The 18448-nt window shown below is 33.5% G+C and overlaps 1 protein-coding gene across 8 annotated transcripts in view; it reads left to right on the forward strand.

Moving 5' to 3' along the window:
* Nucleotides 1-16536, forward strand: part of sv (paired box protein shaven) — a 288001-nt gene extending 271465 nt beyond the window's left edge. For 3 of the 8 annotated variants that reach the window (XM_023155959.2, XM_023155960.2, XM_074171805.1), the window contains 6 exons: nt 1574-1659; nt 2917-3136; nt 4535-4633; nt 7815-8033; nt 12324-12434; nt 14109-16536. In XM_023155959.2, the coding sequence (XP_023011727.2) occupies nt 1574-1659; nt 2917-3136; nt 4535-4633; nt 7815-8033; nt 12324-12434; nt 14109-14320 (947 nt within the window). In that variant the 3' untranslated portion in view covers nt 14321-16536. Of the gene's footprint in view, nt 1-1573; nt 1660-2916; nt 3137-4534; nt 4634-7814; nt 8034-12323; nt 12446-14108 lie in introns of all 8 variants that reach the window. The other 5 variants (XM_074171807.1, XM_074171808.1, XM_074171806.1 and 2 more) reach the window with 5 other exon arrangements.
* Nucleotides 16537-18448: the final 1912 nt, after the last annotated feature.

Below are 18448 nucleotides of genomic sequence, written 5' to 3' on the forward strand. Positions count from 1 at the left end.
TTTCTAAATCATATGAAATGACCATTCTATAGGGTGAATACAACAAACATCCACCAAAGCACGTTACAAACTAGTATAGAGACAGAATTGCTGAAATTAAAAGAAAAAAATACAATAACTCCACGAGGCTGTAGTATTTTTCTGACCCTATGAAAAAATATACAAATCAGATTCATTAAGGAGTATCGATTGATCCACTTAACTGAGAACCACATTTTTCCGGTACCAGATGTGGCCTCTTCCATACAAGGGTATATATTATTTCCTAGAAGTTCTTCAGAAAAAAAGCTGACTTTTTAAAAATTTTAAGTGTTTCTTGTTTTCCATTATGGTATTTTCCAAGACGAATCTTACATGATCTATTTTACGTTTTTCTTTCAAGAACTACTTTTTCGGAAGGCAGGTGCAGTTCATATATCCAATCCGCGATTTTCACAGTCACTATTATGTACCAATAGTGTTAGATCATCGGCAGATCCGATGAGTCTTGCTGCAACAGAAAAGTTTCAGTCTAATAATTTCTTTTTCTCAATTTCATTTTCTTATCTATAATCATATAGAGATGAAAATATATGTGTGGCGCATATAATCCCACTACGCTTCGTTCAGAGAACTAAAATCATTTCATTCACCCCTTATTGCTCTAAACTAAATTGTAACAGGGGTCTAATCAGTCTTCTTTTTGACAGCCAAAATGTTCTCCATAACCAAGTGATATAATAAAATCCTCTGTGCAATCTGAAATGAAGGATAAATATCAATATTCAATCAAATCACCATCACCATCCGGAGAAAACATTATACCATCTGGACCTAGGCGTTAAAATAGCGAGGTCAAATAAATAATTCTTACGTCCAATATGTTTTTCTAGAAATTTGGAGTTTCGAAAATAAATCATTTTGAATTCAAACCACCCGTCATTCAAAATTGAAAAAATATATTGTGGTTTGCTGATGGATATCGTTTATGCAATGGTTGACTGATAAAGTTAACAACAGTTAGCAGTCTCATAATGTTTTATTTTGTAATAGTAATCTTTACACATTTACTATCGAAAAACATAGGTATTTCCCACACATATTGTTTCTAAAGTTAATCTGACTATGGCAATCTCGTGAGTGGTAAAATTTACAGGATTGTCAAAATCAGGAAAAAGTTATTTGGGATGACAAAACATTTTTTCAAATCAGAGCAAAACATCGCAAAAAATTTTTCTGTCTAATTTTCATATTATTTTAAATGGAGGTGCGATAGCCCAAAAAAAAACAATTTTAGTTTTTTATTTCATAACTTGAAAATGATCAATCAATCATTTCCAGTTTTAAAAATGATATTCCATTCTGCAACAAACAGTGAATCTGAATCGAAGATCATAGAAAGAATCACACTAATGTATTTTGTGAAGACTAGTATTAACAATATTACATAATGGGTAACATCGGCAAATTGAAATTATGTTTTCCTCACTTCCCAATTATAGAAACTAATGACTTTTTATCAAGAAAAAACTTTCAAATTCTGATTCTAATGACAATTCAATATTTTGATTGATAATACAAATTTTATTTGCAGACGAAAATAAAGACATGAATGGACATCCAGATGACGATTACAAAAGACAGAGAGCGCAGTATAACGGAGACCAGTTATATTCAAATGTAAGTTGACAATCCATTACAAATTTATTGTTGTAGAATATCGATTAACTTTTTTTCGTACGATTCGTAATGAAACAACTGACCAACTTTTCTCCTTGAAAGCAAAATACACATTTTTTGTCACCTCTCTTGCAGTGAATAGTACTTCGTCAAAATAAATAAGTTTACAATTACTCAATTTATTTTAATTCAGAGCAAACTCTCTCGTTATTCATTATGATTAGTTATTTTGGAGCAGGTGAAGGAATTAATAGAAAATAAATTGAATAGTGAAAAAATATATGAAATGCTGAAGTTTACGTGACTGTCGGTTTTGTTTTTGACTTACTAGTCTCACTAATGATGTGTTTTTCTGAAACCAATTTACACAAGTAGAGCCAACCCACTCAGATAACCTAGAATATGCCAGATTAATAAGGAGGGAGAATTGTTTCATCAGTAAAATTCACTATTCTACTCGATGGGGTGTATTATCGGTGGCATGGATTATCGGTGAATGGAAAGCACGTATTGATGAATGAAGATTTAACATTATGTTTAATAAATATTACAAGTGGTGAGGTGTTAAAAATAGGGTTTGGTATTAGGATTAAACTCCATTAATATTCATCACTACACCAAAGGTCACAAACAGTGCATCACAAGATCATGTTTTATGTAATGGAAATCATGAATGATGTTTTCTAATAAATAACACATTGAACGAAAGTTATTTTTGGTGAAGAAGACCAAAATTTTGGAGGTATTCACTTTCCACAATCTGAGAAGGAAATAGTGATGGAAAACTTCATATACGTGCAGAAAAGGTAATTTCTAGTTTACTCCAATAAGTAAGTGCGCAGAATTTTGACAAAAAAGCCTCTATTCATCTGTAATTGGTATTTATTAATTCTGCCTATCGAGATGTTGAATAAATCTAAAATACGAACAGTATTCTGAAGACCTATGGCAATATTACGAGTATTAAATAAGAGGAGCTCCCCATATCCCCATATTTGATTTAGAATGACGTCATTTCATTTTTCGAATTCTTCTCAGCAAAACCTTTTATTCGATACCAATGTCATGTTAGTCCTAAAATAACTAGTTTGCCATCTTGGACGGTGCCATATTGGATTTGGAGTAATATAATGTTGTTCGAATAATTTTCAGCAAAACTTTTCATTTGATAGCCGTATCATATGCATGCATAAAAACTAATACGAAATTTGGTTCGCCATTTTTTATTTGATCAATTCATTATCTTTCATATTCCAGCTTTGGTCAAGTAAATGGAGTATCAAAGACGAGCACAAGTTGCTCTCCGAACTAGGAGGTGCAGGCACCACTACTGGTCAAACGGGGTACTATGACACGCATGCGGGTTTTGGAGGCGTCGGGAATGTCAGTTCAGCATCGGATATATATGATACCATCAATACCATGAGTCAAGCGACATCTCAAAATCTGTATACACCTCCTTTAGCTGGGACGTTAGGTAAGACCTTCAACATAAAACAACTTAATTGTAGAAGGGAATATTTTGATGAAGATAAGGTATTGTGAAGTTAGAAACGATTATATTTGAAAGTGAATATTTTGGAGGCTTAGACTTCCAATACCAAATAAACACATTTGAAATCTAATGGTGGTGAAACGAATGGAATAGAGAAAATAATAGCATCAAAATATTCGGATGAGTTAGTAAGAAAAAAAATGTTGGATGATACTGCGAAAGCAAAAACAAAAGCAAGGAAGTACAACACAAACATTATTTTGAGCAAATATGAAAATTAGATTTGATATATCTACGATAAAAAAAGCAAGTTGTTGGTAGTATCCAGAATTGCCTTCGAATTACGACTGACTACTTCAGTTTAGTAAATAGCAACTGGCTTTCCTTCATTATTGGGATTTTTTACAATTTCTAATATTATTAGAGTGAATGCCGTGAATAGTATATGTCATGTTTTCTTTGAATATCTATTTGAACCAGTATCCTCCATTGAAGATAATCTTAACCTCAAATGCCTTGATGCCTGCGTTAGTTGGTCAAAACGCAGTCCACTATTCAAAACTTGCCAGCTTCTCCAGTTCTCCCTGCTGAACTTCTTCTTGTAGAACTCACCACATTCACAAGGTATCCGAGTGTCATTATTATAAGAATCGTCGTTTACTCTTGCTGGTTTGGTTTACGTGGGGTTTCTGGAAATTATATCTGGATTCAAAGCAGGTATTCATATTGTGTTCTGCTCCAACCATTCTGATTTTAAAATCAATTTCTATATGGAAGGACCAAATTGGTTGTGATAGAACTGTTGAAGAGGAAAATGTTTGTCTGTTCTTTGTAGTAGTGTGATCAATAATCATTCTAACAGCTTCTTGTGGTATCTATTCTGGAGGTACTCCATGATGCGTTCCATGTTGAGGCATTTATTGGAGTGTAATAGTTTAGCTAAGCTGTTCAGCTAAGCTGAATAATAGATTTCATAATAAAATACCACGAGATGAACAATCAACCTACCAATGAGAATTTGTCAACAACGTCAAATACAACAAAACTGAATTATAAATCAGAATGTATGCGTAGACAAGAAAATTTGATTTTTTGGGTGTATACCTTAGTTTGTGATTCAGGAGAAAAATTAACGAATAGTCAATAAATTGTTTCATTTCATTTTTAATTTCGTTCACAATATTTGGGAAAATATTTTTTCAACGATCTATAGGTCAAATATATAGCGACATTGAAAAATTTGGATATTAAACAACTTCAGCGCTTCTTTTCTACTACGTATTAATCTGTTTCTGTTTAAAATGCTATGTTGATAATTTTGGTGGTGGTAGCACTAACTGGATGAATAAGAATCAAAACTAAATGAAGCCTCGAATATAGGTACCAATTCTTTAACGCCTTTGGCTCCGATAACGATGCACGAAATGAAAATCGAAACATCTCGGATAATGGATCCATCAATGTCCCCTTATCATTCAGGTGAGTATCTATTGCTAAATAGATAAACAGATAATGAGGTTTGAGATGGTAGTTGGACATGTTATATGAGAATGGTCGGGGAATGGTGGAAATAATATAATAGTTTGGGGGTAATTTGCAATTCGTAGTATGACCTTGAGCATCAAACTTATTCGACTCGTGATAACGTTGATTGCTGTCAGGATGATAATCACAGTTTTATATTTATTGTAAATAACTTGGAAATATTTTATGTCGTTTAATCAAACAATACATGGAAAACTCCAAAATATTAATTATTCACAGGCTTGAGTAATTCAATCAGATTCATTTCAATTGAACGAAAAGCCCAGAAGTCAAAAATAAAAATTATTATGTATCATACTCACTGGACACACGCCACTGTATCATATTACATTAGCATGAAATGATTTTCGCATGAATTTATTCATTGCTATTGTTTTGCTGTATGTGTGTTTTGAGCTTGCATCATTTGGCATTGAATCCGTCAATTAGAATTGGTACTATCTCATTATTTATCTGCAAATCAGCAGTGTGCCCTTCCTACTTTCCCATGTTATTCTATTCAGAGTTTTTGCTTCAGCATGTTGGCTTCACAATGTCCGTGTAGACCTTGAAAATGCAGTTCATCGATTTTCAATATTACTCTTTCGGCCGAAACCGAAACTTCCTTACAAGGATTATGTTTAGGGGGAAAAAATTAAGAAAACGTTATTATAATCAGTCAGTCTTTATTGGTTTATCTTTAAATCACAACGTTACGGAGTCTTTGACATTATAATCAACATAACGAACACTTATTTAAGAAAAAATATTAATTGCACCTTGAAAATACTTAAAATATGTAAGGTGTTTATTTGAGTAGGTGTAGATCTTTCTTTTGAATATTATTGATGGTTTTTCAAAAATATTAAACATGAAATTACTTATTTAAGTTGTTACCTACTATCACAATAGGTATTTAATATTTATGTAATAAACAAAGTAAATCACAAAGTAAATCACGAGTCACGACATGATTAGGCACGTGGACGCGGCAAAATGTCTTCGTCAATTGTATGAAATTCAACGCGCCGAACATGACCGATCACAGCGCGGGAACTGTCGAATGCAGTTTCGGTTTCGGTCGTAGTTTTGGCAGGTTTGCCGCCGAAACCGAAACCGAACTTTCGGTCGGACATTAGATGGGGTACAGTTCAATATATCTATTAGCTTCAACTTCTCAGTCAGTGATTTACAAGAATATTATAAAGTTCATTTAATAAATGTACATTAGACTTCATAATTCAGGAGTTCAGTACATACGAAATGTGGCATGATAATTGACGCATTGATTTTTCAAAAACAGTTCTTGTAGAAAAATCCTGTAGAAAAAATAATGGTAATGTAGATAAGCATTGATCGTTCAACAGTTTCTCAACCATTGAAAACTCCTAATTTAATGTGTTGAGTGAGCATTTGGTCTTTGAATGAGTGTTTCTCTAATTCTACATATAGAAAACAAAAAAAAACAAACATTAGAAATACGATTGTGAATAAATCACCTAAAGTAGATGGAATTAATCTTCACCAGAAACTCTGAACCATGATTTTGTTTCATATTCAACTTGGATTTTTATTCTACTTGTTAATCATCATACAAAAAGCGAGACACCCGAAAACAAAAAAAATCAATGGTGAATTGAAATAGATATACTTTAAAGAGGTATTAGTTTTTGGGAAAAAGCTTTTTGGTTTTCACTTCTTCATTTCCAGATATACATATTGTGGGAAACTTCCAACAGAAGGAAAATTCAATTGTATAATTCACAAAGATGTGAATTATACAAGAAATACTTATTCCTAATCAGTTTGAATCCCAAACATTTTTGTAAAGAGTTTATTTTGAAATCAATTGCTTTATTCCTTTTTTGAAAGATTCGTTATGGAATTTAATCAGATAACATTCACATAATTCCTACACAATGGAGTATATGATAAAGGCAAAATTTTACTAACATTGTCAACCTTAATGACGGACATCCGGTGTTACGGAATAAAACACTTGCCTCATTACCTCTTCAACACAAATCTGGACACAAAATGCCCCCGAAACATCAACATTAAGTTATACAAAGTAAAAGATACTTTTGAAACAACTATTTCCATGTAAAATTGAATTATACGTAAACCACTTTTTTCTATTAACTTTTTATTACAACCATTCATAATGAAATCGAATCAGGTAGCATTCATAAGAACGCTACACTTGTTGATACACATGAAAGAGTTACGATATGACATTTCATTCACATGAAACTACTATTCTCAATGGCGGACTTCGAAGTGTCGGTATAAGACACATGACTCTTCATCTCACTAGAACTGTTTTGCATAATATTACAAGATAAGGCACTCATTTTATCAGTAACATTGGGACAAATCTATTCATGTCACGATAACAGTACGTTAATGTATTCATACTCTTATTTGTTTTGATCCCAACCATAAGAATTTTGTTCGAATTGAAAGAATAATTATTTTCATATACTTTTTGCTATGTTCCCAGCCATAAGAATCTAGTTCAAATTGAAAGGGATGTATTTTTAGGAGAGGTTAGTTTTTGGGAAAAACCTTTTTTTGGTTTCACTCCTCCAAACAAATTGAGAGAAAATTTTCCCCTCAAAAATATTCATATACTTATGATGCACTGTTTGGAACCTTTGGTGTAGTAATGAATATTACTGGAGTTTTTTCCCAACACCAAATCGTTATTTTTAACACCTCTGTTAAACAAGATGTTAAAAATAACGATTTGGTGTTGGAAAAAAACTCCAGTAATATTCATTCATATAGTTAATTGATTCAATCCCAACCATGGAAAATTTCATTTGGAATATAAAGTTGTATAGCATTCCTATGAAATATATATCGTATTATGTACCAACAAATACGAGCATTTGGAATGCATTTATTAGCCAATCTTTTTGTTACTTGTGATACAGTCCAATGGCAGGGAAATTATTGAACAATATTTTTTTATGTGACATCACCAATGAACTGCCACTGACGTTAAACCGGAATAAATACATTAAAACTTGCTTGTTGCTTCGATATTTTAACCGCATGTAATTGTTTTTGTTTCTAAATTACCATTTTTGTTATTGTTTTTGTGTTAATTATGTGTTATTGCATGCTGTAGCCGAGACTAGTTCACCGTACAGTGGCGTGGTCGGTCTAGGAGCGGCAGTGGATGGGGCCTCTCCCGGGCTGCCGCTCGCGCTCCCCGCAGAATCTGGAAGTCAACCAGCGTCTCACACGGGTTCCCCAGACCCCGCCGCACTAACCGTCCTTCAACCGTCTAATGGATCATCGCAGCATTACACGGCGATGTTGCCGAATTTTGGGTATTCAACTACAGGTACAATTCTGTCTGTTTATTAGTGGTGGAGGTTCATGTACAAGTGGTGTTTATGTTAGACTGGTCGCACACGAACCAAAATTTTTCGATCTGTTCTGGCAACCTGCACACAGGTCGAAACGTTTTCGTTGCTTACAACTTTTTTGAACACTGATTGATTATGTTCGTATGAATGACAGCTGTATTTTACTGAGCATCAATGGATAGGAAGCAGAGGTGAACATTCATTTCTTGGAGTACTTTCACTATTTCTATTACCCACTAGAATGAAATCACCTCATAAACCAGAAGGGTTTATGAGGTGATTTCATATGTATGTTTCAAGCAGTTTTGCCAATGATAAATGGTCAAATTATCTGCAATTGTGTCTGAAAATACCCGATTTTTTCCAGAACCCAACACATGCACATTAAAAGCAAGAAATATGTTGTGGTTTCAAACTCGTCAACTGACGATGAAATGTGCGATACGATTTAACTCCTTAAAGCTGAAGAATGAATAGTAAAATCAAAAATAATTTGAATTTGGAAAGTTCAACAAATCTACGAGTGTTGTTTGTGCCTGTTCTTTATTTACGAGTTTATGGTCACGGCACATAATAAAAGAAAGACACAGAGTACAGTTCACTTCAGTAACGTATGACAGTGAATGCAAGTAGTGTGCAAATATTGATGTTTTTCCTATCGTGAGCTCGATTGCCCGGTAATTACCCAAACCTTACTTTTTTAGAAAATTACCAGAAAAACTTCTGATTACTCGGTCATTGGCAATTACTCGGTTATTCGAACCACAAGAGATGGTTGAGGAAGTACCATTACGAAACGAAGTGTGAACAGTGAATTAGTACGGGGCGCCACCGAAATATTGGTTAGACTCGTTTTGCAACGTTTGGCAACATCTTGTTCGTCAACCATATGAATAAGTTTCGAATCATATTGTTTTGAAACATTCTGACCAGTGGTACCTCTATCAATTGGATACAATTCGAGAACAGAATGGCAACCTCTGTTTCCTCATTCATTGCTCAATAAAATAGAAACATAATCAGTTAGTTGTCAAAAATGTTGTGTCAAACCAAAACGTTTCGAACTGTGCAGGTAGTCAGAATAGATGGAAACGGTTTGGTTCGAAACGATTTATCTCGCTATCCCGACTGTTTCTAACAAAACAATTGCTAAACTGAGCAGTGTATCACCCAAAACCCGTCAGTACCTATATATCTGTTTGAATTTTCATTTTTTTTCAAATCTTCTTTATTAGATCAGTTTATTTTATACGTTATATCACTTTCATTAAAAATACTTAGTACTTTATAGCAAATAACCAAGTAGAAATTGAAATTACATTCCTTGGGGACGATAGAGTACTTACTGATCAAATTAAAAATGACTTCAGTACTGATAAAAAGTAAATTTTGTTTAAAAGTGGTGTGTTTATTTTATACGTTATGATTAGTTTCTTTGAAAATACTCAGTATTTTATAGCAAATAACTAACTAGAAATTGAACTTAAATTCTTGAGGAAGAAACAGTACTGATCGAATGAAAAATTACTTCAGTACTTGATAAAAAATAAATGTTGATTAAAAGTGGCGTGTTTCTGTCTGATTTACCGGCATGAAAAATATTCAATACTGACTCGTGTTTAAGGTGACTCGTTAATTTACAGATCAGTAAAAAATTTAATGAGACAGTTTTAGCATTTTTTCCATAAATATTGGTAGGCAGTATTGGCGGATATGAAAGTAATTGGGAATAGGGTAACGGATGTGGCTCCAACCAAATATGAAAGCAACTGATATTGAAACAAATAAGAGAAAACTTAAATTCTATGGCTGATGCTGAGATATAAATTCTGCAAAAATCAAGTGTGAAAACATAAAAAAATAAAAAAAATACTTTTTCTCAAACTATATCAGAAGGGTAGCGGTGACGACCTAACTCTAAAACAAATCTAATCAAGGGAACATTCATGTGGTAGCCGACAACGAAGAGGTTTCTTCTGCTATATACTCAGGAGCACTTGAAAGCAAATGAACACACCCTAAGTACTGCAGTAATTAACATGAGTGAAGCATAAATGATAAAAATGGAAATGGAAAGAATAAATTTTTGTTGTTGTTAGTAATATCACTAGCAGTCTAACTTCAAAAATGTTAAAATTGTAACCAAATTTTATGAATTTTACTCAACTTTGGCATAGTAAACAACAACTCCCAGCTTCATTTGTTAACATGTTTTCAAAACGAGTGTATTTGACATATCAAATAGATACAACTTTTCAATTCAGATTCCTCTTTGATTATGCAAAGTATATTTGCAGTGACAAATAAAGAAGGTGGTATGAGATATAAATATTGCTGAAATGATCCATATGAATTGGAAGTGTATTACAAGACAAAATATTCGGTTTTGCAATATCTGAACTCTTAGCTTTCATCAATCATTTCAACAAAAGTGAAAAATTGTTTTTTTTAAATCTATTTAAAATCTGTTTCTCTGTTAACCAGCTGTCGCACCCCTACGAACTACAACTCTCAAAAGTCGAAAATTGTGTGAGCTAAAGACTAACGAGGTTTCACCTTTCAACCTGTGGTTCCTACCTAGTGACATTGAGAAAGGACTAAAGGATAATGTATACTTGAATCTAGGTCAGATGTGGGTATATTCGATGCTTTACTGCAACCCGTGAGGGTTACTGTGGCTCTACTCAGACTCAGCCAAATACGTCCAGCTTCTGGATGAAACCTCTAGTTAATTTGACGAATCATTATTCAGTCGTCGGTGGGTCGACTACAAAGTCTTCATAGTTTCAGCATCTTTTATGGTCTTCTAACAGACCATGTATCTTCATGAGATGATTCAGACGTGTTAGGAATCACACGTTAAAAGGTAAGACCTCGTTAATCCTTGGCTCGCACAAGTTTCGACTTCTGAGGGTTGTCGTTCGTAGGGGTGCGACAGCTGGTTAACGGAAAAACATATTTTAAACAGATTTTAAACAGAAATACAACGCAAATAATTTCTGCTATTCTCTAAAAATTGTTTGGTGATTTTCATAAATGGGCCAATACTTCTAGATTTTGCCCAAAGTTTTTTTCGCAATCCGACCATTCAGTGATTGTTTGTTGAATCCTGAAACAACACCTGAGATAGGTTGCAAAAGAGTCAACAGCTTCGTTATTTTCAAGTTCACTGTGGTCAGGAATACTCACCACGGACAATTAGTTGAATATTTCTATCGATGCTATTTTCTACCAACTTGGTTATTATTCGGTAAGAGTCAAGTGCTTTGAGAGTCGTTTGGCTATTCGAAAATATTTTCATTGAATAATGTAAGACGTTGGTACCTATCTATTCCTCTGAACGTAAATCAATGACGTGAATTTCCGCCTGAAATACGGACGCATATGTCCCCATAAAAATATTGTTCTCCTGAGTATGACCTTCTAAATATATTTGTACTGACACGTGAGCTGATAGAGAATCAACAGATCTGCTTTTAGTAGATATGTTCTCCTCTCGGAGTGTCTATTTCTCTCAAGTTTGGATTAAGACTGTACAAGGCAGGTCGAAATTGACTTTTTGGAGGTCAAGCTAAAAATATAACCTCATAAACCCGTTTTGTCTGATTAGCAATGTGCACAATTTTGCATTTGTCCTTCTAGCCACTCTCTCCCGAGAGATGTGGAGAGAAAGTAGATCTAGACAGGCAAACCTGTCTCTCTAAGCTAGACTGCTTTGCCTAGGCCGTTTGCTGTGAGCTTTTGGACCTGGCGCCATACGGGATCATTGGCCTGACAATCAGGCAAATATATATCCAAAGGATCCTGGTATCATGAGTATAACTAATTGGGTTTAGTATCTACTGTTGTATAGTAGCATAGTTTAATGTACCAGTTCGACAATATTGTGTAGTGTATCCATGTAATACTTTGGATAGTGTTAATAATTTTCTTCAAGTAAAATGTCAGTCTATCCAAACGATTTGTTCAGGTCCTATCAGAAGGTTTCTCAATTGTTTTTTCTTGTGAAACGAGTTGGAGAACAATCCCTAAATTTGATTCATATCCCAATTTTACTTCGAATAGGAAATTTCAAGTGTGCCTTATTTTTTCTGTTATCTGTTATTTTCTGAAGACTGCTGAGAACTATGTTCTCCGGAATAGTTGCGACGTGTATTTTTATGAAAATCTCAAATTCCACAATTACTGCCTCATCTATTAAAAAAAACTGCACTTTGCTGAATACTTTCGATGAACCATATTCACTTATTAATTTATTATTGCAGCAGGCACCACGATGGTACATGGAACTGACTACGCTTACAGTACCGCTTATAGTCAATACGGAGCAGCTTATGGAACTTATGGTTATGGTAGTGCATCCAGCGGGTTACTCAGTAAGTAAACAGTGAGTATTACGAATGAAAATTTTGACAGAAAATATTGTAATATATAGGATTTATGCTCTATTATCTCCATGTAATTGGTTTCTGTTTACCGAAATATCATTGCTTGTGATAGTGTACGTTACTTCTGGCTGAACATAGCGGCAAATACGTTTATTTACGTAACATATAGACAAAAAAATTTAAAAAAAAGGCATTCATTTGACTATAATAATCTCCAATAGTTCAGAAGAAGATAACTAGTTGCGAAATTTTCGAGACTCGTTATTTTGTTTTTTCGAGGGTAATTCCTTTCACCCCACTTATTTTTCTATAGCAGATGGAGTAAAATGATACTTCATGTCAAAGTTATTTGCAACCATTAATGCCTATATTGTATTGTCAGCGGCAATTTTTCAAAATTATTTTCGGTTCTATGTTCAAAATAAATATCTTTCCTGTTTTTATCTCGAATTTGGTTTTGTAACACATATGAACAACTAAACGGTTCATAATTCAGCTGGAAGAATGTCCTCATCGGTGAACAAAAAATCATTTCTTTCAACAAGTTTGCAAATAATGGTCTACTTATAATTACAATTTTTTAATGAATGCTCTCTAGCTGCAAAGCTATTGAAACATTGAGGACATGATAATAATTCAGTTTGTCTTGCACCAATTTTCAATGAATGAAAATAATTACATATTTTCAATAAATATTAAAAAAAAAGAAAGAAAACAATTATGAACGATTATTGTCAATCGAACACTTACACATATTATTATCAAAGTACATAAATATACTATCATTTTTGTTTTGAATAACACAGTGAATCTTTTATTGATTGTCTGTTTTTTTGTTGATTGTTATATCGAAGTAATTATTAAGAATGATCGGTGTTTCACAATAAAGTGTTCTATTTATCGCGGATGATGATATATAGTATTTGTTAAGGCAGTTATCGATGTAATTCCGGGTGAAAACAAGCTATAAAAGGAACAACTCGAATACTAATTTAGGTGGAAGGGATATCAGACATTGATTATTCATTTTGAAATAAATAGCACAGTTGAATATTTTGCGTCAAGAGCATTTGTCTTGATTGTTGATACCGTGGAAAGATACATTTTCGAATACGATTCCAATATATTTGCGCTTTAAAAGAGCACGTTACTTGTGAATTTTTCAAAACCCACTTTTCACTTCATTGAAATTGTGGTTTTCAGCAGAGCATATTGGGAATTTAATGGGAGCATATTTCTTCGTCAAAGTTTAAATTTTCTTGCGCTGTATTGTGGAAACCCAAATCAGTATTGCAAACAGATTTAATGATGAATCTACAGCCGGTTTCTTGATTTTGTGAGATTCTTGTATCATCGGCAAAATTTGTTATAATATAATAAATCCTTTTTCTTTTTGTAAAATGAGGAAATTTCCGAAGTATATTTTAGTATTGAAGAAAATCATTATATTGGATAATTATGAAATGAATATTGTATACAAGACGTTCAGTACATGTACACGCACCCCAATTACTTTCGAAACTGGAGACGAAAGTTACGAAATGAAATATTTCACCACTAGAGTGGCAATCGACGTTTTTTCACTATGGACATACTTTAAATGAAAACTGTTTTTTACATATCTGGTCGTGGAAAAAATTGCATTGTATATGTCTTTTGCAGATACCGCTTACTACTATAGTAACAACAATCTTGGACTTCAGAACAATGGAGCACAGATATGTAACGCGAATACAAATATAGACCAAAGCAGTCGGAGTCCTCTATCGGCGACTAGAGCAAACTCCCTTGCATCAGCTAACTCCCCAACCGACAGTGGCAGTGCGTGTTTGAAGACAGAAAATATTTTCACACACGAACTCAACTTGGGTTAAATATTTTGCTGATAGATGGACAGAATCGGGTCTTGTGAAAAACCCTCAAAATGTGTATAGAGCAATTGTGCGTGCGTGTAGATATCGGTCCTTTACCGTAGTTATAGTACTTGTTTTTGTAAAATTATTTGTGTTTTAGACAAATGGAGATATTGCAAATAATTATTGTAAAGTATACATTGGTCTCAGACAACTACGAAGAATGTTATTTATTTATCCATACGATTTTCAATGAGTTTTTATTGACTATAATATATTTTATATTATTTTATTTTTAGTAATTTAAGATACACCAAAGAAATGTTTTTAGCTTTATGTTATAGGAGCACGTTATCACACCAGACTCAATAACCTAGAATGAATTGGTTAACAGTAATTCCTTCTAGGTTACGTGGATTTTCCATCATGAATTTGATTAATTTGCACCTTATTCAAAAACCTCTACGTGGAATGTACTTACATATTCATCAACTAGTCAGAAAATTGCATTTTTCAACTTAATACATATTCCTCCAGGAATCTCGGAGTATTTTCGATATTGGTGATCAAATCACAAAAAAATTTGTTTATATTCAAAGGGCTAGATATATCCTAATTTCCCATCACATAGGGAGAACGAAATAACATTTCCTTCATATTCATATTCAGTTACATTCAATTTTTATTTATTTCGTTTTGTTTTGATGCTGTCAGATATTTTAAACTAGATATTGTGGGTACCTGAATATACTACCTATATTCATCTCTACAGCTTTAACGTTCATCTAAAAACAGGATGGAAAAAATGTATGTCTCTTCTTATACAATGATGAGAAAATATTTTCAAATCATTTTTCAAAGAGATTGAAGCTGTCGACATGAACGAAGTCATAGTGGGTTATTAAATTGAAAATCTGAGATAATTATTTTCGAATTTTATGTAATTGTTCAGAAGATCGGTAAAATTTGCAAAGTAAATGCTGAACTCAGAAGTCCTGAAAACTTTATTAAATCATTTCTGTTTCTTTCATGTTTCATAATGAGGGCAACTGTAGGAATACATTTCAGCTAAATAAATATTTTCAGTTAAATAAGTATTTATTGATTTAAAAAAGTTGTGTTTCTGATAAACTCAATAATATGTTGAAATATGATTGATACTTGAAAGACTGAATGATATTGCTGTTTTACCCATATCAAAGCGAAGAAAGTAAATGTGAGAAAGTTATAAATGAGGTTCACTTGCAGATAAGATATTCGAATATGTGCCGCTACATGTAAATAATAATTATTTGACTGGATTATTTGAAAACATACATATCTTTAACTGCTTTCTTTTTCGATCCATTACATTTATTAGAATAGCAATTAGGTATTCAATGATAACATTTAGAATTATTTCAAATTATATGTATGACCACAAACAAAGATGGATTTTTTCAAGACCATGCAGATCAAATAAACATAATGATTGACTAGAGATTTTTTAGAGTTTAACTGCGAATTCATTTTTAACATTGTTGGTATGTCTCTTTCAGTTTAACAAAATCATGTATGTTTTTGAATGAAAAACATTAGAGCGGGTCAATTTTAAATATTTTATATGAAAAAATACTGTGGGTAGTTCGTACATAATTTTCTGAGAATTTCAATTTAAATAATACTACTAAATTGAATGACTTGATGTAAACACTATAAAATTCAAAATACTGAACAGTATAATGAAAGATATGCAATAAGATAGTACAAACATTATATTATTGAAAACAGTTTTGAAATCAACATAGATTGGATGAAAATTCATTAATAATACGAATGAGTAGGGGGATGTTTTACCGGAGAAATAACCCAAATTTAATTATGGAACTTTAAGGTGAAAATTATGTGAATCTTGCTCTTTGAATTATGAATTACCCTTCCGTATAAATATTTAATGAATTGAACTATTTCTATTTTTATCGAAAACCGCGAAGAGAACTATTATATCACGTATATTTTCATTTTGACAAATCGACTGTACGTTCAAAATTTAATATTTCACTTGTAAAATGTGTAATAATGTACCAAAGAGACGGCGTACTTATCAAGCTGTCACGGTATTTTAAGTATTGTATTATTGTAAAATGTGATAGGCCCACATATTTCAGGCCCCCGTCTTGCCCTCAAACCAAACCTGTCACATTCTCTTCTAATTCATAAGCAGTTTATATTTAGAGAAATAAATCCAATTTAGTATATGGTGTTTGTTACTTCACAATTTTCATCCATTACCTTGATGATAATTTGAATAAAATATGAATAATGACGAACCAAACGGTTTTTTGAAGTTCCAGACAACGATAATGAGAATAATTTTTGTCATGAAGTTTTTTGCTGGAAACCAGTACCTACTTTTAGACATATTCGTGAGTAAACTTTCAACCAATATACCCATGTTTTCCCGGTTTTTCGCGAATTACTCAAAAAGTAAGTATTCTAACGAATAATGTTGGTACCTAATTTTTTGCCGACAAAAAAAGTCAATCACATCAGGATTACCATCCCAATTGAAAATATTCGTTATCAATTCACATAATTCCCATTTACTTGTGATATGATTTAAAAGTTTGTTCATTTCAATGTGCTTGAAATCAAACGGACATTTCAGTTACTTGTCAGGCAACAGGAAGAAAGTAATCATAAATTTTTTTTCCTAAATTCATAACCTCAAAAAAAGTTTCAAAAAATTTAATTATCTCAAAAACTTTCTTTTCAATTACATCACTCACTTTCAGGTGAGCATTGATGATGACGAAAGTCGAAAGCGCTTTGCAATAATTTCATAATTATCTACTTTCATACAAAACCTCTTCAATTCATTTATTCAATGAGTGTATTCAGCTTCCCAACTCTATTCAGTTATGAAAGAGGTTGTATAGTTTCCCAGTAGGTAATATATTATTGAGTATATTTTTCAGCAGAGGCAGACATTCTTTTGTTGGAACATTTGGAAACATGTTTTTCACATTGAAGGATACCAATTTAATGTTATTGATGTTGTTGATCTGTATCTGTAGAGTAGGGAGGGTGAGTGTGAGCCTACAGCACTTAGGGCACATGTGACCCATTGTACATCCTCCCGAGGAGTTGTCCTCCTAGGTCATCGTCTATCCTGTCCTTTCTAGGAAGGTGGACAGGTCACTGGGAGACATCTCCTCTATATCGGCAGGTGTAGGCCAAGACTCGCCGAACACACACCCTCTTATTGACGATAACTCCGGGCACTCGCATAGGACATGCCTGACAGTTTCATCTTCCTGTTCACACATCCTGCATAGAGGTGTGTCCACTAGCCCCATATTATGGAGATGTTTCCTTAGTTGACACAAACCTGGGTTCAATTGCATCACCGGTTGCCTGCAGCAGAGGTTGTGCAGTAAGCGCTTCGCGCCATAGGCCCAGTCTCAATTGACCCATTTCTACTTCGAGATTTACACCAGCCGTGCGCATTCGTACCATGGCCATTAACGCAAACTCTTTAACGTACAGGTCCAGAGGGGTCAGTCCAGTAATTAATTCCATAGCTGCGGTTAGTGTTGTTCTCATGGCTCCTATGATGTTTAGACAAGCCATTCGCTGTATTTGATACAATGTTTCGATGGCCGTTGCTTGTAGAACTTTCGGTTCCCTGGTAATGGCTCCGTACGTTAATAAAGGTCTTATTATTGCAGTGTAGATTCAGGTGACCACACGGGGTGAAAGATCCCATGCGAGTCTCACTGTCCTCCGACATTGCTCATTAGCCACATATGCTCTTTTTGCTTTACTCTGTAGGTGAGAATTCCATGTTAGCTTCCTGTCGAGGATAGTACCAAGGTATTTCACCTCTTCAGAGAAGTTGAGCCCATCCTGCGCTCAGTCGCACACTGTGTTCACAAATTTGCCGGTCTGCAAGTTAACTATGTCATCTGCATATGCAATTGTGTAGAATCCATTATTGTTGAGGCGATTAATCAGGGTATTCAGAATGTTGTTGATATTAGTTAGTTTATAGGCTAGGTTTATGGAATTTATAAAGGTGTTTGCTGTTTGCACCGGCAACAATACAATACCTATGGATTTTTTCAGTCCATTATCACATGAATTACCGGCATTCAGATCAACGATACA

The sequence above is a fragment of the Leptinotarsa decemlineata genome, unplaced genomic scaffold, assembly GCF_025532065.1.
Source record: "Leptinotarsa decemlineata unplaced genomic scaffold, Ldec_3_MD MMD2_tig00000035_RagTag_RagTag, whole genome shotgun sequence".
NCBI lineage: Eukaryota > Metazoa > Arthropoda > Insecta > Coleoptera > Chrysomelidae > Leptinotarsa > Leptinotarsa decemlineata.